General features: G+C 46.5%; 2 protein-coding genes across 2 annotated transcripts; one reads left to right on the top strand and one right to left on the bottom strand.

Annotated features, from left to right (window-relative positions):
* Positions 1-8,062: 8,062 nt before the first annotated feature.
* Positions 8,063-12,828, bottom strand: fbxo15 (F-box protein 15). The gene is made up of 7 exons (XM_029842931.1): positions 12,792-12,828; positions 12,342-12,551; positions 10,462-10,858; positions 10,299-10,381; positions 9,497-9,642; positions 9,180-9,304; positions 8,063-9,090 (listed from the first exon to the last, which is right to left on the bottom strand). Exons 3-7 carry the CDS (start codon positions 10,561-10,563, stop codon positions 8,914-8,916), a joined length of 633 nt encoding a protein of 210 aa, XP_029698791.1. The 5' UTR covers positions 10,564-10,858; positions 12,342-12,551; positions 12,792-12,828; the 3' UTR covers positions 8,063-8,913.
* Positions 12,829-20,476: 7,648 nt separating this feature from the next.
* Positions 20,477-23,381, top strand: cbln2b (cerebellin 2b precursor). The gene is made up of 4 exons (XM_003976205.2): positions 20,477-20,735; positions 21,074-21,613; positions 22,143-22,262; positions 22,353-23,381. The coding sequence occupies exons 2-4, from the start codon at positions 21,326-21,328 to the stop codon at positions 22,548-22,550; spliced, it is 606 nt and encodes a 201-aa protein (XP_003976254.1). The 5' UTR covers positions 20,477-20,735; positions 21,074-21,325; the 3' UTR covers positions 22,551-23,381.
* The last annotated feature ends 666 nt before the right edge of the window (positions 23,382-24,047 follow it).

Below are 24,047 nucleotides of genomic sequence, written 5' to 3'. Positions count from 1 at the left end.
AAATAACAATAACTCTAAACGTGAGCTGACACAGCTCCACGAATCCTTCCGCGCGTGCACGACAAGAGCTGGAGATGAGACTGTCACGGGAGGCATAGAGGTGCAGAGAGCATCACTTCTACTGACATCGCTGAAATTGGCTGTGGTACACCTGCATGTACACACACACACACCAGGATCAACCTTTAGCTGCACTGATGTACAGAAGAAAAGGTCAGAGTGGGAGATGAGTCCACCATCATGATGGTGGGGTGTCACTTTATCCTCTAGGAATTATTTTCATATAAAACTGTGGTAAAAGCTTAACCAAAGCCAACGATTCTAACTGTTAATGTTAAAAACAACCTTACAATATGGGTTGTTGCTCTGATTGTTCATTCTGTCCTCTTAGACAGGTATTGGGTAGTTTTTCCTTCTTTAAGCTTCTTTAAAAGCTTTCTAGTCTACTAATATGATTTTCTCTGCATTAGCGTGTTGCTGAATCTCAAACAGTGGGATCATTGTCCATCCCTGAGGGCGTGTTTCTTTTTTCAGTCCTCTTAAGCTGTGCTTTATGACACATGTCTGCTGATGTGCTGGTATTACAAGTGATGCGAGGCTCATAAAGAAGAATTGAATTATGCTAATGCCGGAATGCATCTGCTCATGAAAGTTTAATGTAGGAGTGTTTGGATTGTGCCATTTGTATTTAGCTCTTGCAAGTTTGGAGCATCTCGAAGAGCTAATAAGCTCAAAGGGGCTCTTGAGCGCTACATTTTGGTAGGATGTCTTAAGCTAATTTGATTCGGGTTGAGTTTCTTGCTGACATTCAAAGTTACACTGACCCTTCAGATGGAAGAATGGCCACAGCATATACTGATCGTTTACTGTCGAGGTTGCCGTGTCACTGGAGTACCCGGCGGTGCTGCTGCAACACCTGAAATGGACTCCAGGCAGCCACATAAAGAAATGCATCATAGGCACTTTGTGACGTTGACAAATGCTGTCCTTCATGTGTTAGGAAATGCTCTCTGATGAGTGGCCGGCATTGCAGTGTGGCGAGCCCTGCACAATGCAATGATGTGAAGGTTGAGGCCATGGAGGGAGGAGGGAGGTATACGTCACGTCACCACACCTGTGACACCCCCACACCACACCCCCAGAAACACAGAATATATTTGCTGTCACAATACCAAATTAACAAATATGACACATGACATATAGTCAAATCTTACTTGCTGTCTTTATCAGGTCTTACCCCAGACTGTTGGGAAATCCAGAGCATCTTTAAATTGTGTTTTTTTTTTATCTGACAAAACCTTTTGTTGGAATAAAAGAAAAATGTTCAACATTCAGTTCAAACACTGGATCAGTGTTCTAAGACTTTTATGAGCCCTGACCAGTTAATCCACAAAAACAGCCTTTTGGAAGGGCTGTGCAAATCCCTGCCAAAACACATCATGCTGTGCTTTATATTTCTGATTAAGACCGTCATAAAAACAGATGTTTCTCTGAAGCTTTGTTGCAGGAACTGTTCTCTGGAAATTAGAAAAAAAAACTGAAGTTGTCGGGAAGCACTTCAGTGCCTTCTTGTGGCCACTCGTCCTTCCCGTCCTCTTGCTTATTTTGTAAATGCGTTTCCTAAAAAGTCTCAAGTGGTCCAGATTTACTCTGCAAAAGAAAAAGTCAAATTTTAAATGTACTTGGCCACGTTTAGGAAGCAGCACAAATCTTAAGTTGAGTTTTAGTATTTAGGATGCTGTTTGCTTTGTGCTTAGTTTTTTCCTGAAAATGACCATTTTTGTTCTTAAAAATTGGAATTTGGTGTTTAACCATTTAAATTATTGCTAGTAAACATGGATCTCTCATATTCCACATTGAATCAAATGCACCCCAGTCCCCCATATGTCATAGCTTCTCATTATTCTGCCATTATTTAACACAGTGCCTCTGGGTTTGTAGCTCTGGGAACATAACTGGCATCAATCCCCTGCAGATCTGACACCATCGATCACACAGCGGCCGAGGAGAGCGCCTTCCATTTGATTAAAGCAGCAGCAACAAGGTTAGGTGAAGCATATGTGGCCTTTCACATTCGTTCAATCGATGGCTTCCCAAGAACGATACCCCGTAGCCTGTTGTCATTAAATACTCTCATCCAGCAGTCCCATTTTCCAGGTTTTGCTCTTCTCACACAATTATTGTAGTCATTTTGAAATAACTACTTGGGGTATTAAATTTAACAATCCTGCAGAAACTATTTTCAGATAATATTCGCAAAGTGAAGTGTGTGTTGTTCTGCTAACTGTCCCCTTTTCTCTCACCAAATGCCTCCTTTGTTACAATAAATTTAGAGCCAAATTAATATTGATCATCGCTTTCAGTTAAACATCAGTGAAATAGAGGTTACAAGCTGCTGAAGTTTTACGTGAGACTGTTGCTGTTATTTCACATCTCTCACTTAGAATAAGGCGTCATCAGCGTAAAGTGTCAGAAACATAAGAAGTAAACGGAAGCCGAGAGCAGCCGAGTACTTTGTTATTTTCTTGTGATAGCCACTGATTGTTTTATTACCTCGGGAATCAAAGCCATTTCTCTTGTGATAATGACTTATCATTAGCTAGGGATTACAAAATCCACTTCCAGGTGATAATGCAGTAACTTATATTGTTGTCTGCACGCAAGAGAAACAATTGTAAGGAAGCCCAGAAACAACCCTCCCCCATGAAATTATGCAAGGGTCAGAACAGAATAAAATAACTGAATATACAATATGGAGAAAATGACCATTTTTATCCAGAGGTAGTGAAAAAATATTTTGTTAGTGTGAGAAAATGGACTTTGTGCTCTGGAGATAATGAAATAATGTCTTGAGCACAAAAAAATATCAGTAAAATAAAAAATAAGTAAGTCTCGGTTTCAGTAGATGTGAGCCTCATAGCTTCATCCTTGAATCCCAGTATTGTGGGACCTCTACTTAAAAATAAATAAATTTGTTCCGGAAGTTGTTTCGTAACCTGAAAATTACGTAAGTAGAGACGTGTTTTCCATGTAAATGCCCTAATCCGTTCCAAGCCCCCCAAAATTTGGACTTTTTTTTTTTTTTTATAAATCATAAAAATGCAACAAAACATGTAACAAATACATGTTACAATTAGATTACCGCACAATAAATGTAGGAATTCAGTGCAAGGCTTCTCCAGGAACAAAATGAACTTTATTACAGGCTAATCTTACATTAGCCGTCATTACTAGCAATGAACGTTAACACTTGTGGTAACACCACCATCTGGTCCCTCCTAGCCAATGGGATGACAGGAAGTGTCACAGCCCCATTTCCCCAGTTCCCTCCTGTCCCTCTGCCCCAGTAATTTTCCACTTTCCCTGCCTCTGCTCCACTCTACCTGCCAGGCACTCCCACCCTGTCAGTTCAACTCCACTCACCTGCAAGCACAGCTGCAGCTCATTCCCAATCAGCCCTGCTGATAAGCCTCCCCTGCACTCTCAGTCTTTGCCAGATTGTTCTTCTGCTTTCATGCGAGACTTTCCAGCGTTATTTCCCTGCTGGATTACCCGTTACCGACCCTGCCTGTCTCCGTTCTGCCTGCCTCGGCTGTTCCTCGGACAACCTACCTGCTTTCTGCCCCTGACTACGACTTCTGCCTCAGCGTTTCTGATTCCTGTCTGCTCACCTGGTTTTGACTTCTCCGCCTGGCCCCGACTTCGCTGCTGCTCGTCCCCAGTCTGCTCCACTACATCGTCAGCCTCCTCTCCTGTAAGACCCTTTATGTCACTCCTGCCCACTGTCAGCGGAACTGCATGGTTCCGAGGATTTACGTCCTTCCCCCTTGGTTCTGCATTCCGGCTCTGCTCGACCCACTCCCCGAGCCTGCAACCCATAGACTTTGTGCGGGCCCTGAGCCTGAAGAACGGACTATTTCCTGTGTTTCCTTGTCTGCCTGAGTTCCTGTTTGCCCGTGTGCTAATAAGTCATTACCACGGCCCAGTTTTCCAGAGTGCTGCTTTTGGGTCCTAATCGCACCCATCACAGGAAGATGCTAGGCGATAGCCAATTGCAGAGCAACTACAAGCATGTTTACATTCGCTAAACTCCGCGAGCTGCGAGTAGCAGCGGTAGCATATTTTTGCCTTTTTGTATCCTGAAATTTCTTTCATAACAAGAAGGAAATATATTCCAGTTGAGATGTGTCGGAACCTGAAAATGTAGAGACGTTCGTAAGTAGAGGTCCCACTGTATTTGCCTTCGGCAGTGACACATTTAACGTGATGTGCCTGTTCAGTTTGGAGCTGATTTACTGCACATCTCCCCGTTCAGAGTTGAATATTTGTGCCGAGTCAGCGGAGGTTAATCTCATAAAACAGGACCCTGACAGCAAAATAAAACAGAATCGGGGACATACCATGAGACAGGAAAACTCACAAGACGCCACGCTTGTTACACAGATAGATTAGGACTTGGAGGTATTTGTTGGGTTTCAGCGATACCCGTGTGTCTGCTTGCACATTTGAGACGAGTTTTATTTCTTTAAAATAAAAAAAGCCTGGTAATGTTTCATTTTACACCTATGGAAAACATAAACAGGTCCTTGCGGAACTTCCTGATGACGGTGCTGATGAGTAGCTAGCCTTGCCAGGTGTGAACGGGGAACATCTTTTTCAAGGTTTTCCAATCTGTTCTTCAGGGGTCTGAGGCTCAATGTGTGAATGGAAAAAAAACTTCACAGTAATGGACCAGAAACCTGTGAGCAACAGGCCCCTTCCATTGTGCAGAGGCTGAATGACCACAGCATGGATGCAACAGGATCATTATTAATACATATAGCACAGTTTAGATGAGCGGTTCATGCCTGAGCAGCCATGGCTGACCGGATCGCTGCAGCTGCCATCAGAACCCAGACAGCTGAGGGTGTTTGTTCCGATGAAGCACTCAGCTCTGGCCACAATGACGGAGACTCTCTTTTGTGTCTTAAATTGGACTCCGCTGCGTCTCTCTCGCTCTCTGTTCCTCTTAATGGCTGCTCAGATCAATAGCGCCAGCCCGCAGGCACAAACTTCTGTAAGGAATTGTTCCAGGAACTCGGTGCATGCAGCCCCGGCAGTTTTCTGCGAAACCAGCTGGATTCTACGTGTCCTGATGGAGAGATTTGAAACTCTCCTCCGAGCTGTTCAGGAGCATCTTTCCAAGTATTTGTCAGATTTAACTGTCATCGATGGCTCTCCCACCTCTGCCTGGATCATCTCGTTGTACTGCTCATTTTTAGGTCTCAACTGTCCACCAGGATTTCTTTGAGATGGACCAGTCTGTCTTTGTCTCACAAGCTGCTGCCTCCACTCATATGAACTCTTTAAAGTGTCCTCTTGAAGGCTAACAAGGTGCTGCTGCGATGCGAATCCAAACCACAAGTTTCTGTGATGGCGCTCTTCTTAAAGTGCTGACTGGCGCTGATCTCAGAGTGCTGATCGAAGAAGAAACTTTTTCACTCACCTTTTTATGACTCTCACGTTCATCATTTGGTTAATGTTTGATGTCATCTGAGGAATGAAGGACAAGGAGACTTGAGTGACTAGTATGTGTTTCGAGTAAGATAAACATGACCTGAGCAAAACCCTCCCTCCATCTGTCCCCACTTATTCATAATCAAGGTCACAGTGGGTCTCGTCAGGCGAGTGAGGTTATTTACAAACACACATAATGTTTTTTTTAAAAAAAAAAGTATAATTTCTGTCTTTGTAAGGCCTTTTGTAGTTATAGTTTATTACCCAGCTCCATAACCCTAACCATCCCAACTAACTCCCTGACCCTGACTAAAACACAGTTCTAACGTCAACCTTAAAACCATTTCTTAACCCTCAAATAGTGCTTTTGAAGTTTGGAGGCCAAAATGGCCCTGCATTGCAACAAAGCAATTTGGTCCCTAATATGTAGTGAATACAAGGACACATACACACACATGGTGGGGGCTATTTAGTGTCTCAATCAACCTTGTACTTTGAGATGAATCTGCAATACCAAGGGAGAAAACACACAGGGACAGAGAGAATATGAAAACTTTACACTCACAGGAGGTGGGATGGAACCCAGAACTTTAGTCTATGATGCAACTGTGCCTGTAGATGAACTAGATTGATAAAATGAAGTTTTGTAGCATTGAAAGGACATTAAGCAGTGATCTGTCATACTACTGCCACCCCTCCAAACATACTCCATAACTACAAATCAGTGGCTGTAGCAACAGTGTAACACATTTACTGAAGTCACGGTGTAGTTTACAGCTGTCATTAACTCTTGTGGCCTACAGTTCTCATTAACAGTTTAACCAATTAAAACATTAAGAGGTTTATGATTGTGTGTCTGTAATAATCCAAAATCTACTTTCAGCGATGATGGGTCAAAGCAAAATGCACACTGATCAACCCCCAGCCTTATTTTCATCACCTGACTGTTTCCTTCTGGTCACTCACTGAGGACAGAATAAAACACTAACAATTGAAGTAATTTTCTTTCAAGATTGGCCTGAAAGGAAGCTAAAAAAAATTAGTTCAATGACATTTAATGTGACTACATTTACCCATAGTGCTGCTTGGCTTTGGAGTCTTATTTGGGAAAAACTCTAAATGCCTTGATAAAGACCCTGTTTGGAAAAAAAATACTAATAATTTTAAATATCTGTCTGTCTGTCCATCTGTCCGTCCGTCCGTCCACATAAAAAAAGATACTACAGAGAGAAATCATTAGTGTGCATGCAAACACTTGTTCCTGCTTGTTAAAGAATGAACACGACTAGAGCGGCTCTCCTATTCATTACTCAAGAGAGTCACCTACTGGCCATCTGCAGAAGTTACACGTGGTCTACCATAAGTACTGATTAGCATGCATAAAAAACTTTAAAAGAGTCAGTAACTTTATATTAATTTAATACATTCCCGTATTTATATATCGAGTTTAAGGAGTTTATGTGATGGTTGTGTAAAGATGAATTATTTCAGTGCTGACTTGTGTCAATCAAATTTGTCAGGGTAACATCCGCGCTGATCCAAGACAGATCTTCGGCACCAATCTTAACCTTTCCTAAATAACAGGGACAGAACTCACATGGTCCTTGGACCCATATGCAGCATTCTGTTAAGCCATTATGCCAGCTTTAAACATTTGGATAAGTGACTCCATGTTCCGGTGAGTCCATTATCCTGCCCACAATACCCTTGGCTCCGGCTTTTTCTAATAAATGGAAGCATGAAGGATTGGCTGTTTGCAGCAGTTGATGTGACAGGAGGAGTAGGAAGGTCACAGTGATGGAAATCTGTTGCAACACCCTGATGTGGTAAGCATCCTTCAGTCCCAGTAACGGCCAATTTTAGATAATCTGTCAGTGTATTAAGTGTCCAAGTCAGCAATCCAGCCAACTGCTCCCTGTATGTGTATGTATGTGTGTGCATGCGTGTGTGTGCTCGATCCACGTTGCCGTTCAACAGCCATATGGCCGTTCACTGGCCCTAAAGTGGAGAAGTTGAAGAGGACGCGGCCTGAAAAATGTTTTTTTTTCTTCTTTTTTTTTTTAAAATGCTGGTAATAATTCAGAGCAATGGCTTTGGAATTCATCATGTTTCTGTCTCAATTTAGAAATGAGTAAAAATCTGATGCCTTTGCTTTTCTCCTCTGGCTCATTTCCCTAAGCGATTCAGGAACTAGAGCCAATGATGCACTTGGTGACGTGTTTGGGCGGGAAAAAAAAGAAGTATCTCTTCAAGGTGACGATGAGCCTCCACAAAAAACAACAACAAAAAAAACGGGGGAAGTCTTTGAAATCCTATTAGCCAGAGGCCTGGCTTCTTTCACCGCCACAAGCAGCGTTGGCCCATCCTCCGCACTCCTTAATTCCATCAGAGTCATAACTCAATTATCATCAAGCAATTGTGTATGGTGAAAAAAGGCAATTTGTGATATGGGGGGGGGGGTGGAATGATAATAAAGCAGAAATTTAAGAAAAAAACTGCCAAATGAAGTAAAAGCTCCAAGCAAAGACGACAGATGTGCATCTTTAATGGGACTGCTAACATTCAAAGCAGGACAAGAACATTTCTATAGGAACAACACATTCTGCAGCCTGAGAAAAATACTTAAATAGGCCTTAAAAAAAGACATGCAGTTCAAATATGAGGCAGTGGGGGTGATAAATGGCTCTGTTATTTAAATACACATAGCTACTGTACTTAGCATCTTATTGTATGAACAGATAAGTTCCATTCAGTTGTCATGGTGATAAATATCCACATCCCTAGACTCTAAACCCAGCCCATGTATTATTTCTGCTTGCATGATTCCCATGATTAATAATTTACTCATTAATAATGCATTTCTACATGTGCAGGGAGACCTTTTGTCCAGGTCTGGTCAGAGATTTATCAATCTTTTTCCAGTGGAGGAGGATGTAAAAGCACACAGAACACAGACTTGTTTGATTTGCTGGTCAGATGTTTGTGAGGGCTAAGAAAATGAGGTTGAAGCCATTCAAAAGTTTGCAAAATGAATTCCCCCAGTGTTAATACATTTGACAGCCTGGCTTTGGGGTCTGCAGTGTGGCAGACCTCTTTTAATGATGGTGACTGCGATCCCCAAGATGGATCATACATCTCACCAACTCAATGCATTTTAAGACAGGCAGATCCAGGGAGGCCTGAATATAGCCATGAGCTACAAGCTAAAGTGAATAGATACACCAGCTCTCTTGCCAACTGGCCTTTTGTCCACTAAAATCGATATCATGTTATATAAATAAAACATTGCCAAATTATTTAAGAAATTGGTGCAGAAATGGTACTATCATAGCTTAAGTAATCTCGACCAAAACGTCTGTTCACTTTTCCAACAGGCACAAAGACGACTAAGCTCACGAGGGAAAACTGTTTTTCCATCTATGCGAGCTGCATCTCGACCTTACCACCCGAGTCCTCATACCAGGCGAAGAAAGGATCACCAGCGTAGTCGTTGCGCACTGGCATCTGGCCCGGCACAATGGAAATGGGAGAGCTGACGCACCAGAAGGGTTTATGAAATTCATCCAGGAGCGTCAGACTCATTATGCAACCATTCTAAAATCAAAACCAGAAGTTTGAAAGATGCAGGATGTTGTTGCCCATGCTTTCACAGCGTGCCAGCGGCCAACAGCAGACTGCCATACCTGCACCGTGCCCTGCAGGGCACCACACCTCCAGGGGAGGGCAAGGTTGCCTGACAGCAGCGTGCGCTGCCCCAGGTTAACGCCGTTGATGGCAGTCAACTGAACCAGGCCATCACAGATCTGAGCTGTTGGAATAATGAATCTGAGAGTCAGTGGTTTATCTAAATATAAAGACAATACATATACAGCAATATACACATGAACAGGTTTATGACAATGAAAGGTGTGATAATTATGAAAGATTTTTTTAAACTGTATCATGAATGACCTGGATAAGACATAATCATTGAAATATGAGAAAGTTATAAATAAATTACCTTTACTGCAGAAGAGACTGGAGTAGCTTCCAGACATGAGCTCGCATACGGTGTCATGGAGAACAAAGTGTAGCTGGTAACCATGGAGACCATATTCAGGGTCGATGTCATCAAAAGGGGGTTTGAATGTGGGTTCAGTGTATGGGCTGCAGGAAGAAAAGAACATGTTAGTAGCTGCAGTGAGTGATGATGAGTCTTACTAAGTAGGAAAAAAAACATTTTTGTTGGATACAAGTGTAACGTTGTCATTTCACAGAAACGCCGGAGGGGGGCGCTGTGGTCGTACTATATTTCATTGTTGCTTAACTACTCATCACATCAGCAATCCATTCAATCTGGATGCTTAAATATGTTCTAAAAGAAACCCGAAAGAAGGTAAGAGATGTTTTGACATAGCCCATGTTAATCCCATAAAAAATGAACTAATCAATAGCAATAATTTATTACCTTCACATGAACATAAGTGATTTATTACACACTGAAACATATGCCACTTCAGCTTAGCAATAAAAATATATTCTTAAACCCGTCCACAGTCCAGACAGCTGTGTTGGTGCGGCTGATGAAGGACAGGAGATGAAAACTCTTGATTAAAAAATGAGGCTGGTTGGCTCTCTGCACTCAAAAAATAAGGTGACAGCGATGCTGATGCTTCCGATCCCACCATGCTGGGTGGGATTATGAGTCACATCAGCAGCATCAGTTAGATCCCGCAGCGATTTGAGCCTTAACAAGTGGAAGGTGATTCTCTGCACGCCGTGTGAGCGCATGCATGAAAGGTTCCTCCTCATGTGCAGCCTACCAAAGCGACGATCCCTGGACGCTTTTTTCCACCAGCTTATGGAAGTGAAGGGTGAACATGACGAAAGCAACAGCTTGCTCGTTCTGCACAGAGAGCCGCCGAGTAAAACATGCAGAATCCACCCTAAAGATTATGGATGACATCAGCGTGGAATCATGTTTACCTTCCAGAGGCCAACTACGGTGCCAGACTCCAGCAGGCGGAGTTCCACCAGTCTGTCCTCGCTGATGAGCTGGAGGCTTTTTGAGAGATTCACCTCCACCATGAAGGACCTAGAGGACGGCCTGAGAGAAATGGGGGCTTTTCCATGGTGGAAAGATGAAAATCTAAGATATGGACTGCCGTCGCTGTCTTACGGCTCCAGGCCCGGGCACCTGAGGGCGATCCGCTGGACGCCGTGGAGCAGAAAGCTGGAAATCTGCTCCAGGTCAGGCAGGTGGCCTCCTCCGCCCCAGCAGAGTGCCACACTGGTTCCACAGAAGCGGGCCCAGCTCAGATTGTGTCTGGTCTTCTGTCCACTGTTATCGCAGACCGTCAGCTCCCAGGTGATGTGCAGCTTTCTGCGGCAAGAGAAGAGGAAAGCTCTTGGCACTGAGGCAACGCTTCAAAACTTGTCTGGGGTTAGGCCCTGGGATTCTGGAAAGTGCCTTGAAACAATTTTGATTGTAAAAGATGCTAAAAAATAAAGATTGATTTAATTTTTGATTTGATTTGATTTGATTTGAAAACCATAAAATAATCTTAGAATGCTGCGCCATTGGGGTTCTACGTTACCCACCTCCTGCTGCCTCTCAACTCATCTCTTTCAGCTGACCTACTCCAGAGCCAACACAGCTGAGTTCATGTTTGCAAAATTCCTGTAAGGATTAAACCTTCTTTTGAGCAGAGGAGCGGAATAACAGGCAGCGACCCAACAACCAGCTGTTGTGACAAATCTTCTGATCCAGTTCTGTCTAAACTATGATTCAGGGTCGCCCCCACCGTGATGAAGACTGTGTCTCGCCGAGGCGCCATCCAATATCAATTGAGTGGAGGAACAAAGCTCCAAATTGGAGCAGCCCAGGAGGTTGCAGACGACCAGGGGGAATTCCCCCCGTGCCTCGTGTGTGTGTGATACAGCGAAATGATTATTACCCAAGTAAATTCCGCCTTCCTTCATGCCTCTAACCGACAACCCCCCCACAGGGAGCCCTCAGGAACTGTATGGGGGGGCACATGGATTGATGTGTGCATGCTGCAGATGAGGCGGGGGGCTCAGTAATTTGTTTCAACAATTCAGACAGCCTCAGCGAGGAGCACAATTATTTCACCTTCCCATCTGCAGCACAACTGCCGCACAACTCAGAATTGAGTTCTGCACAGCCTGTAATCAGAGGTTATAAAAACCCAGCAAGAACTCGCAGTCGGGGAGCAGCAAGGGAGCTCTCTCCTGTCTGCTCGCTAACCCCTGAGCAGACGCTATGCTCAGACAGACACCTCCTCCCTTGCCTTTAATAAGAAAGTGTCATTAAGTGCAGAACGAAAGAACAAACTGCACTGTATTTGCTGGCAGCCCGAACTCTCCGCCACCGTCTTTAACCTTGACATTTCCTTACAGCAAAGGGCCACCAAAGTTTTGCCAGCTGCGAACATGTTCCCGCGGCTTCAATCCAGTTGTTAAACTGAGGGAATACCTGGAGGAATAATGAGCTGTTTCTCACACCAGTGGCTGGACTAAAGGTGGCAATATCTGAGGAGATTGCCACGGTAGCTTAGGAAACCAATGAAACACAGCAGAAACGCTGCTCATTTTTGCATTGGCTTCAATTTGGAGTCGTCATCATACTCTTCCACTTAACCCAACAAAGTCTCCGGGGTCTCCTCCTCAACTGCCAATAAAGAGTCCTTCATAAACTGGTGGCGTCCACAGGATATCAAGACAGCAAAAGCTGATGCAATCTATTTTATATGTTGGGAAATATAAAAAAGTGTTTGAGGTGCTCTTCTGTGGACACTATTGGTGTCTCAGGCACAAGGAAGCACTATGAGGCTTCTGGGTCTCACCGAAGGACTAGCTCCATGTCACCGGGCAGCCCCGTGTGACAGCTGACACGCTGAAGATGTCTACTCCACCTGTCGAGGTCACGTGAGGCCACACTCTTGAAATAGCTCAGCTTCCAGTAGTCCCTGGCACAGTCGGGCATCTTTGTGTACTCGAGCTTTAGCTTCTTGGTCTCTCCAAACTCTGCGGTGTATTGCTTGTACCACAAAGAGCTACGTTAGAAGTAAAGTATAACGTCAGATTCAATGCTTAAAAGACTTTTACTGACTGTAAATATGCTTTGTTGATAGTAAAAATGTCACACTCTGCTCCAGCCCATGGACTCAGTTCTTTTCCACTCCCCTGCTCACACCACACCCTCTGATCACACACCTGCTCTCAGTCACTGATCACACACCTGCTCTCAGTCACTGATCACACACCTGCCCTCACTCATCAATCAGTTCACCTACCAGTATATATTCTCCAGCCTCACACTCACTCGGTGCCAGATTGTCTCTGCTATGCATGACCTTCCAGCGTTTACATGCCTGTCTTCCCGGAATTTACCCTGTCTGTTTACGACCTGCCTGTTCTGCCTGACCCCCGGTAAATTAACTCTGTCTTCTGTTTTGACCACGAGCTCAGCCGGTCTCCCTCTGGATTGTTTGCCTGATTCTGCCTGCCTCCCGGTTACTGAACTTTTGCCTGCCTTGACCAAGTCCACTGCCCCGCCCTCGAACTGTTCTTTGTTTGCCAGATTGCAGTTAATAAACCAGTTGACTGATCATCAGTTCTTTGCCTGTTGTGTACTGCACTTGGGTGCACCAGTACCATACCCGTCACAGTACAATCTGGCCAATCACGGACCCAGCAGAACCACCGTCACCACGGAATCGGTTTGAAAGAATCAAGGGAGTACTCATGCTTCATGAGCAGCGGTTGGAGGAGGCGGCTGCCCATGCCCGACAAGCTGCGGAGGCCCAAGCCAGGGCCATCACAGCCCTCACAGCTCAACTGCAACAGCTGACCTCCACCCTTTCCTCTGCAGAGGCCATCGTCTCTGCACCAGCACCTCCACCTCCTGCTCCCATTCCAGCGCTGCCGAGGATGATATCAGAACCCTGGCTGGGGGCCCCAGAGCGCTACAATGGGGATCCCAAGCTCTGTCGTCCCTTCCTGACTTCCTGTTCTCTGCTCTTCAGTCTGCAGCCACACACATTTGCCACAGAGGGAGCCAAGGTGGCATACGTCATCAGCAACCTGACAGGAAGAGCTCTCCTCTGGGGAACTGCAGAGTGGGAGAGGCAGACTCCTGCCTGTGCTTCATTCCGGGCCTTCTCGGAGGAGCTGCGCAAGGTCTTTGGGCTGGGAGCTGCAGGTCCAGATGGCACTTTGGCGCTCCTCTCCATACGGCAGGGGAATCAGTCCGTGGCAGATTACTCCATCGACTTCCGGACCAAGGCTCGTCAGAGTGACTGGAACCTGGCTGCACTCCGGGATGCCTTTCTGCATGGTTTAGCAGAATATATCAAGGACGAACTGGTTTCTTACCCTCTACCTGCCTCACTGGATGAACTCATCGAGCTCAGCACTCGACTGGATCTCCGTGTCAGGGCCCGGAGAAGAGAAAGGAGACAGAACCCCGCACCGTCCATGGCAGCTCACTGCCTGAATTTCCCCTCCGCTTCAGCCCCTGTTCCTGCTGACCCAGAACCGATGCAACTGGGTCGCACCAGACTCACACCAGAGGAGCGTCGCCAGAGGGGGAACCTCTGTATGTACTGCGGGCAACATGAACATTTTATCTCTCTCTGTCCGTTAAAAGGCAGAGCTCACCAGTAAATGGGGAAGTCCTGGTGAGTCATGTGGGAGTAAAATCTTCCCCTCAGATTAAACGCCCCGTTTTTCTAGGCAAGTTTCTTCTCGCCGATGACTCTCACACCCTGGCCACCTTCATTGACTCTGGTTCTGATGGCAATATTATGGCCGAGGGGTTGGCCATGCAACTCGGGCTAGAGAGGATTCCCCTCAACCCACCGATTCCTGCCAGGGCCATGGATGGTCATCTTCTGGGAACGGTTGCCCACCAGACTGCCCCTGTTCACATGCTGATTTCTGGTAACCATCATGAGACCATCCAGTTTCTTCTCCTGCCCTCATCCAACATTCCTCTGATCCTGGGCTTTCCATGGCTCCGCAAACACAACACGCATGTCGACTGGACCACAGCCACTATCCCCAGCTGGAGCGGCTTCTGCCACTAGGTCTGCCTTTGGGATGCATCAATGCCGCGCCAGACTACGCTCCCCAGCACCTGCCTGGACCTGGCCAGAGTCCCTGCGGAGTACTACGACCTCAGGGAGGTGTTCAGTAAAACCAGAGCTACCTCGCTGCCCCCCCACCGCCCTTATGACTGCGGTATTGATCTGAAGCCTGGCACGTCACCTCCTAAGGGGCGCCTCTACTCTCTGTCTGGTCCAGAGCGGGAGGCCATGGAGAGCTATATTAAGGACTCCCTGGCTGCAGGAATCATACGCCCTTCTTCATCCCCTGCAGGGGCAGGATTCTTCTTTGTGGACAAGGACAAGACCCTGCGCCCTTGCATCGATTACCGGGGTCTCAACGACATCACAATCAAGAACCGGTATCCCCTACCACTCATTTCCTCTGCCTATGAGCTACTTCAAGGGGCCAAGATCTTCACCAAGCTTGACCTTCGTAATGCCTACCACCTCGTACGCATCAGGGAGGGGGACGAGTGGAAGATGGCCTTCAACACCCCCACTGGCCATTATGAATATTTGGTGATGCCATTCGGTCTCACCAATGCCCCCGCTGTCTTCCAAGCCTTGGTGAATGATGTCCTCCGGGACATGATCAACAAATATGTGTTTGTCTACTTGGACAACATTCTTATCTTCTCCACCTGCCTTGAGGATCACATTCACCATGTCAGGACGGTGTTGCAGCGTCTCCTGGAGAATTCGCTGTTCGTCAAGGTCGAGAAGTGTGAGTTCCACACCCAGTCGGTGGCCTTTCTTGACTACATTGTGGCCGAGGGACGTCTGGAGATGGATCCGGCTAAGGTGGAGGCGGTAAAGTCCTGGCCAGTTCCGGAGACCCGTAAGCAACTGCAGCGTTTCCTGGGTTTTGCAAACTTTTATCGACGCTTCATCCGGAACTACAGCTCCATTGCTGCTCCCCTCACCATGTTGACCTCCCCCAAGAGTCCCTTCCGCTGGTCCCACGCTGCAGACTCTGCCTTCCAGACCCTGAAGAACCGGTTCAGCTCAGCACCCATCCTCCAGGTCCCGGTGATTGAACGACAGTTCGTTGTTGAGGTGGATGCTTCCGACGTTGGAGTGGGTGCAGTCCTGTCTCAGCGAGCAGCAGGTGACCAGAGACTCCATCCATGTGCCTTCTTCTCTCAGCGTCTTTCACCGGCCGAGAGAAATTATGACATTGGCAATCGGGAGCTTCTGGCTGTCAAGCTGGCCCTGGAGGAGTGGCGACACTGGCTTGAAGGGACTAAGCAGCCCTTCTTAGTTTGGACTGATCACAAGAACCTGGAATACATTCAGATGGCAAAGAGGCTCAACTCCCGACAGGCACGATGGGCCCTCTTCTTCACCAGGTTTGATTTCTCCCTCTCCTACAGACCCGGCTCCCGAAATGTCAAACCAGACGCATTGTCACGCCAGTTTCAGAGGGAGGGGGATGAAGCTACCTCTGCAGACACCATTCTACCGTCTCCTTGTGTTGTCGCATCCCTGACGTGGGAGATCGAGGAGAGGGTGAGAACCTCTACAGAGGGGGAGGCTGGTCCCACTGCTTGCCCTCCAGATTGCCTGCATGTGCCTGCAACCCTAAGGTCAGAAGTGCTCCAGTGGGCTCATGCCTCTAGGGTTTCCTGTCATCCAGGGATCCAGAGAACCTGTGACTTCCTCCAGCAACGCTTCTGGTGGCCCTCGTTAGAGGAGGACACCCGGGAATATGGCAATGCCTGCCCTACCTGCAACCGGAACAGTCTTCTCATCAGGCCCCGTCCGGTCTTCTACAGCCACTTCCTGTGCCGCATCGTCCCTGGTCACACATTTCTATAGACTTTGTCACTGGTCTGCCACCATCTGAGGGGAAGACGGCCATACTTGCAATCGTGGATCGCTTCTCCAAGATGGCTCACTTCGTCCCCTTACCCAAGCTTCCATCAGCTAAAGAGACGGCCCAACTCCTCCTCGACCATGTCTTCCGTCTCCACGGAATTCCTGTGGATGTGGTCTCAGACAGGGGACCCCAGTTCTCTTCCGTGTTCTGGCAGGAGTTCTGCAGATTGCTGGGAGCCACGCCGAGTCTGTCATCAGGGTTCCACCCTCAATCCAATGGCCAGACTGAAAGAGTGAACCAACAGATGGAGACAGCCCTTCGGTGTACTGTGTCCCAGAACCCATCTTCCTGGTCCCAGCAGCTGTTGTGGGTGGAATATGCTCACAACACTTTGACAAGCTCTGCCACAGGCCTGTCTCCTTTCCAGTGTGCCTATGGGTATCAGCCACCCCTCTTCCCAGCCCTGGAGAAGGAGGCCTCTTGCCCGTCCCTTCAAGCCTTCCTCCATCGCTGTCGTCGGACCTGGGCCCGAGCCAGAGCCTCCCTCCTCAAGACTGCTGGCCGCTACTCCTCTGCTGCCAACCGTCATCGTTCCCAAGCTCCAGAATATCAGGTGGGCCAGAAGGTCTGGCTCTCCACCCGGGACCTTCCACTGCGGGTGGAGTCCAACAAGCTGGCTCCCAAGTTCATCGGACCGTTCCCCATCGAAAGAATAATCAATCCTGTGGCAGTCAGGCTCAAACTTCCCCGGTCCATGAGGGTTCACCCAACCTTCCATGTGTCCAGGGTCAAGCCTGTCCGAGAGAGCCCTCTGGTGCCTGCTGCTCCTCCACCGCCTCCTCCTCGCTTCGTCGATGGGGGACTCACCTATGCTGTGCGCCGCATCATCCGCTCCCGTGCTCGTGGCAGAGGCCTGCAGTATCTCGTCGACTGGGAGGATTATGGCCCAGAGGAAAGATCTTGGGTTCCTGCTTGTCACATTTTGGACCGACAGCTCCTCCGTGACTTTCATCGGCAGCATCCTGATCAGCCCTCTTACGACATGATCAGGGGCTTCCCTCGTCGAGGGGTGCGTGCTGTCGGCCCTACTGCTGCTCCTGAGCTAGAGGAGGATTCCCGGTCGCAGACGGGAGATCTGCAGGTGACCTTGTCCTCCTCTCAGGAATTCTAACCCGCCTTCCAGTTTCCCCCTCCTCCCACCCTGGCTCATGGGACTTTTTGGGGACGTCGGGAGCCGTCCCTTGAGGGGGGGGTTCTGTCACACTCTGCTCCAGCCCATGGACTCAGTTCTTTTCCACTCCCCTGCTCACACCACACCCACTGATCACACACCTGCCCTCAGTCACTGATCACACACCTGCCCTCAGTCACTGATCACACACCTGCCCTCAGTCACTGATCACACACCTGCCCTCACTCATCCATCAGTTCACCTACCAGTATATATTCTCCAGCCTCAGACTCACTCGGTGCCAGATTGTCTCTGCTATGCATGACCAACGTTTACCTGCCTGTCTTCCCGGAATCGACCCTGCCTGTTTACGACCTGCCTGTTCTGCCTGACCCCCGGTAAATTAACTCTGTCTTCTGTTTTGACCACGAGCTCAGCCGGTCTCCCTCTGGATTGTTTGCCTGATTCTGCCTGCCTCCCGGTTACTGAACTTTTGCCTGCCTCGACCAAGTCCACTGCCCCGCCCTCGAACTGTTCTTTGTTTGCCAGATTGCAGTTAATAAACCAGTTGACTGATCATCAGTTCTTTGCCTGTTGTGTACTGCACTTGGGTCCATACCATACCCGTCACAAAAAAAGGTTTTCATGGAGCCATCCTATTGGAGGCAGGTAAATCTCCAAAGCTGTTGTGGAAAACAATTATCGCTGTGTTTCTGGCTGTTAGACCAGGAAAAACATGGGTCAGAAGCACATATCTGGGAAACATGATCAGAGGAAATCTTTGTTTTTAGTAAATATGAACCAGAATCTCTGAGACAAAACTGTCACTGATCAAAGACGAAGGAGCCGACGTTTGGGTCAGCATCTTCTGTTCTTTACATCAGATGGACGCCTTTCTATCTATTTTGCAATGGCTTTGGAATTCTAGAAAACATTTTACAAAAAGACTGAGCGTCACTGTTCAACATATCCCTCTAATCTTCTGGGCCCATTGCCTGGTCACTATTTGCACAGGTCTGTGCAGGGATGTACGTCCCAGACCCGCAACAAAAGGGCAACAGTGCAAAGCGTGCGTGCATGAAACGTGGAATGCCATAGCACTGCATATCCAGCAGTCTTTGTAATGTGTTTATTTTGGATGTTGGATATTTAACATCAAAAGATTTGTGATGTGTTGTGTAGCCCCACAAACAATGACAAATGTATTTTAACCATTTTATTTTATTTTTTTACTTTTTTATCAGAAGAATCACTATCAAATTCCTTCAGCATATATCCTATGTGATGTTCCTCACACCTGCAGACTAAATGAACACAAACACTTTACCACCACCTGCTTTAACCTTTTTCTGGGTGTGTAAAAGCCAAATGGGGAAGACTGAAGCTACTTTCCTGCCTTGTTATGCTCAGATAGAGGTCACAACTTCTTGATGAAACAGGAGACATGAAACAAATCCGTAGCTCTGACGTTTACTCCAGTGCTCTGCTGGAGAAATACACTTAACTTGTTTAGGAGTTTGACCCCATTTCAAAACATTCGCTTCTCATCGCACACGAGCAGATGGACGAGCGGACAGATGGACACAAACCACTTTAGTGGATATTTTAGACCTTGTGAGACATATGGTGGCATTAGCATAGGGGAGAGGACTGGAACCTTGAACACACTGATTCATTTTGGAAAATAAAAATGACAATGCAAAATTTGCCTTTGTAGATGATAAGCTCCCATATTTGCAATGAAGAAGATGTCGCTCTTGAGACCCATCACATGATCGACCTCCCCTTTTCAGGATGCCGGCAGGCTCTGCTGGCTGTCAGGGAAAATAACCATAACGCTCCTGTCAGTCTGGCCAATCAGCCTGCCTGATGGAAGAGAAACCCCTTTCAGGGCAATGGCAGAGACTGGTATGGTTATGCCATTTAGGCCACATCTCCTCCCTCTGCAAGTTTGACATTTGATGATTTTTGTGGCTGCATGTCCCTTCGCAGGCCCGAGGTCAGCTGTGGCTCTCGGATACCTGATGTCACTCTTCTGCATGGTTTGTCAGTCAGATGTGACAGTGCAAGATTTGTCAAATGGTGGTGGGAAAAGGGGCGAAGGATTAGTGTGACTCACTGAGATTTGGTTTAAATAAAGTGTGCACTATTTATTTTGTGAATGAATTTACAAAGATGTTATACAGTATATTAGTCTCTCCCTGGCAAATCTTCATAACCCTGATGATGTCCAAGACCATACTTTGCCCTTCAATGTGTCAGGCCTTGAATAATGCCACCAGTATACTTAACTGGCCAAATGACAGCTTGTTAAAGGTCTAGCATGAGGGTTCACTTTCTTTGAAGCCCACTTGCAGACAGTTCAGCTGCTCAGAGCACTGATAAGGCCCTGCTACATAGCCCTTCAAAGGCTTGTGACATAGCATGAATTGGAAAAGAAAGGATGCTATGGAGAGGTGCAGGTCAGTTGTAGTGGGTATTTTCAGAAGTTTCACCTGCTTTCAATTGATCAATGGCATGCTTAGTTAAGTGTGATGTGCATTTGGAATATTCTACTGATCCACCGGTGTACATCTATGAATAAAACATGCTGATCACAGAAAGTAGACATTTTTAATGGCTTATATTTGGATTTTTGGTGATGTTTTTAATTCTAAACTCACGATGTAGTAATAAAAGCTACCACTGGGTGTCGCACAAAGATCTTAATTGAACTCATAAAATTGTCGCTTGAAGTCCCAAATGAGGAATATGTACATGCATGTCGAATGTGACATGCCATGGCAAGGTAACTCCCCCTCGTTTAAGATTATTCAGAGAGAAATATAAGAGAATCCCAGCATATAAATGACGGACCAAGAGAGCAGGAGATCTCTGTGCTCTCATGGGGCCCCCTAAGCGTCCAACGCCGAACTAATTAATGCGTAAACAAACCCGATCAGTCCACGCGTGTGCTCCTCCACTGTGGGCACCCTTGGAGGACTCTCGCTGGCAGCGCACGCATGCAGAGAATGGGCGTGAGTTTGTCCCTCGAAAGGGAGCCCAGAGAGTGTTGCTTTTTAGCACCAGTGATCTGAGCGCTCACTTCACAGTCTGCGGGAGACAGTGCGTGCGCGTACCAGCGGGATGGAGAGCACAGGTGGGTCTTAGAAAATCTTTTGAACACGAATTTTGATTCATTATTTACAAGAAATACCTGAAAAGTATTTCATTTTTGTTGGACATTAGGTTAAAGCGATTGGTAATTTGAAACAAAGTGGGATTTAACGGCAAGATCACAGCATTTCACCAAGCATTTTATACAATCAGATTAATAAAAGATTGCAAATATATATTTCATACGAGTTTTTTTTAATTAGAAAGAGAAAAAATATTTTACATGAAAATATTACGCACAGCTTTCTTAACTAAACAAAAAAGGATTTTCGGTGTTGTCTGACATGAAACCTCATATCAATTTACATCCTCATTTAACAGGATTTCTAACCACAAGCGCCTGAATACTCCCCCAAAATCGACTAAGACGCGCAGGAGGGAGGGGAGTCTCAGCCGGTCTGAGTGCGTCTGTGTGTCAGGGGGTGTTTGAGAGAGTGAGAGAGAACCACAGAGAGAGGAAGAGAGAAAACGGAACGAAGAGGAGAAAGGAGTAAGTCTGGACCCGTTGATCGAGTGCTATAACAAACCTCAAAGGGGCTATCGGTTTGTGCGGAAGGGATCAGTGATCCGACCATGGTGCCCGTGCGCTGTCCGGGACCCTGTGCCATGCTGGCTCTGACACTCCTCTTGGGATGCGGCGTTGCTTTCTGCCTCGGCCAGAACGACACGGAGCCCATCGTCCTGGAAGGAAAGTGTCTCGTCGTGTGTGACTCGAACCCGTCTTCGGACGGCGGGGTCACCTCCTCACTGGGCATTTCAGTGCGCTCCGCTGGGGCAAAGGTGGCTTTTTCCGCCGTGCGCGGGACCAACCATGAGCCGTCAGAGATGAGCAACACGTCCATGACCATCTACTTTGACCAGGTTGGGCTTTCTCTTGACCTTATGAAATACAGCCATCATTTACTGATTTATCGTTTCTAATCTGCAGATTTGTAAATAGTACAATCCAGAAAAAAGAACCTCCTTGATTAAGTTCATATTTAGTGGACAAAGCATCGTAGTTAAGGTCTGTGATATCTGAGCCATGACGCGAAAGCGCTTTCTTTAAAGTTGTGCGTAATTGGCACAATTTGGAGATGCACCGCAGAATCATTTTGATGTGCGTCTTGGCTCTGGGCTGAGCTAACATTACAGATTTGGTTTTTGATTGCAATTTGTAGGTTGAAGCTTTTCGGACTGTGGCCTGAAAAGGAAACACCCCAAAATTTTGACCGAAATTCTTTAAAAAAAAAAAAGAAAAATCCGACCGGAATATGATTTGAACACCTCCGTAGGCAGTGCAGGCCACAGTCAAACACTGTATGTGTTAAACATGGCTGTCAGATGAAGTGAACCATGAAGGTGGAATAAAAACGCATTATTTCTCATCTTGCGCCCTTTTTGGTCACAGGTTTTAGTCAATATCGGGAACCATTTTGATCTGAAAACAAGTGTTTTCCAAGCTCCGCGGAGGGGGATCTATAGTTTCAGCTTTCACGTTGTGAAGGTGTACAACAGACAAACCATACAGGTGAGAAGTTATGAAAGAGACGTTCACGATGGCACTTTAGAAGTGATAAGACCACTCCACTTAACCCGCTACGTCTCCGCTCTCCTTTAGGTGAACCTGATGCAGAATGATTATCCGGTTATATCAGCGTTCGCAGGGGACCAGGACGTGACGAGAGAGGCGGCCAGCAACGGAGTACTGCTGATGGTGGAGCGGGAGGACCGGGTCTATCTGAAGCTGGAACGCGGCACCTTAATGGGCGGATGGAAATACTCCACCTTCTCAGGCTTTCTAGTCTTTCCTTTATAATCCGGTGCGCGATGCCCCACCGTCGCACGGAACTCACGACGAGGAACACAAAGTCAAACACATGACATTTATTTTGAACTTAACTGTCTGCCAAGGAAGCCGAAGAATATCTGTATACCCACAGTCCTCTGCTATCTTAGTCAAAACGTTTCCTTGGAGATTCATATAATCAAATCCATCAACTTTTACGCAATCTGGATGATTAAACGTATCGATCGGCCAGTGGCGCGCACTTGTCTGGTATGTGGAATTTTTTTCTTGCTTGTGGAAACAAACTCTGCCAGTAAACAACCGGGGGGCATCAAGGAGAAACGGACACGGGAGAAAATAATGAGAACAAGAATTGATGTCCTGGACAGACCGCGTATTCATGCTTTATTTTATGTTTGTATAGCCTTAAAGAATATATGGTTTCCGTCCAGATGAAATAAGCCGTGGAATTATGGACAACCAGACAGGTGTTTTTGTCACACCCAAGGCAATTCTTTTGCACGAGTGGAACTTTATGTTTTTTTTTTGTGTGATGTCAATGGTGTTGCGTTTGGATGCTACTGAAAATAAGCCAAATGTAGGCCACCGAAGAGTTTATTAAAAGAGTTTTTAAAAAAGGCGACATATTTCAGCCACCGAAGATGAACTACAGCCCTTTTATTTGAGAAAAAATAGTTATACAGTTTATTAAATACATATTCACAATATTGTGTGTTCGACATTTCGGAATCTGCGTAGCTTTGACTGATGTTCAGTGACGTTGCTCACTAAATGTACATTGTGGAAATAATAGAAAAATCCCTATATGTCCCGCTTAATAAAATATATTGTATTGTACTATAGGCTGAGCGCATTCATCGACTTTTCTTTTACGTTTGCGTGGAAAAGAATGAACAAAATTTTGATTCAAAGTTTGAAGGATTTAGTTGAGAGAGCAGGAATCTTCCCCGTGGTCGCTGTCCGAGGGACTGAAACACTTTATCGTTGAAACAAACAGGCTGATAACAACTTCTGCCTTTGAATACTTTGAGCTGAAAACGGGCTTGTGAGCAACCTCGTTTAAAAAAAACATGTGTTTAAAATGTGTTTGGGTTTTGTTTTTTGGGGGTGGGTTGCTGTTGATGATCGCCCGCCAAGTGGACGCACGACGCCTGTGCATATTTACGCAGCGCTTTCTAGAGAGATATGGCGGTGACTAACTAACCTAACTAACCCAGATATGGCCCCAGCTATCGGGCCGTGTTGGAAAGGAAAATTGTAACGAGTTCAATTCACTATTCCCCATTTCTTGTGTAGTCAGGGAATCTCGCTGTTGAAATTCATTTTTATTTCATTTTTGGTCATAGGTCACGACCCCCCCCCCCCCCCCCCCACACACACACACAGAAGCACTCCCCCCCTCCGCACACACACACACACACACACACACACACATAAACAATGGACCCTAAAGGAAGTATAAAATGAAATTTCTTTACAGAATATAGTTTCTTCTGTATGCTCTAT

This window comes from Takifugu rubripes, chromosome 10 (genome assembly GCF_901000725.2).
Source record: "Takifugu rubripes chromosome 10, fTakRub1.2, whole genome shotgun sequence".
NCBI lineage: Eukaryota > Metazoa > Chordata > Actinopteri > Tetraodontiformes > Tetraodontidae > Takifugu > Takifugu rubripes.
This window is presented reverse-complemented; position numbering and strand designations above follow the sequence as displayed.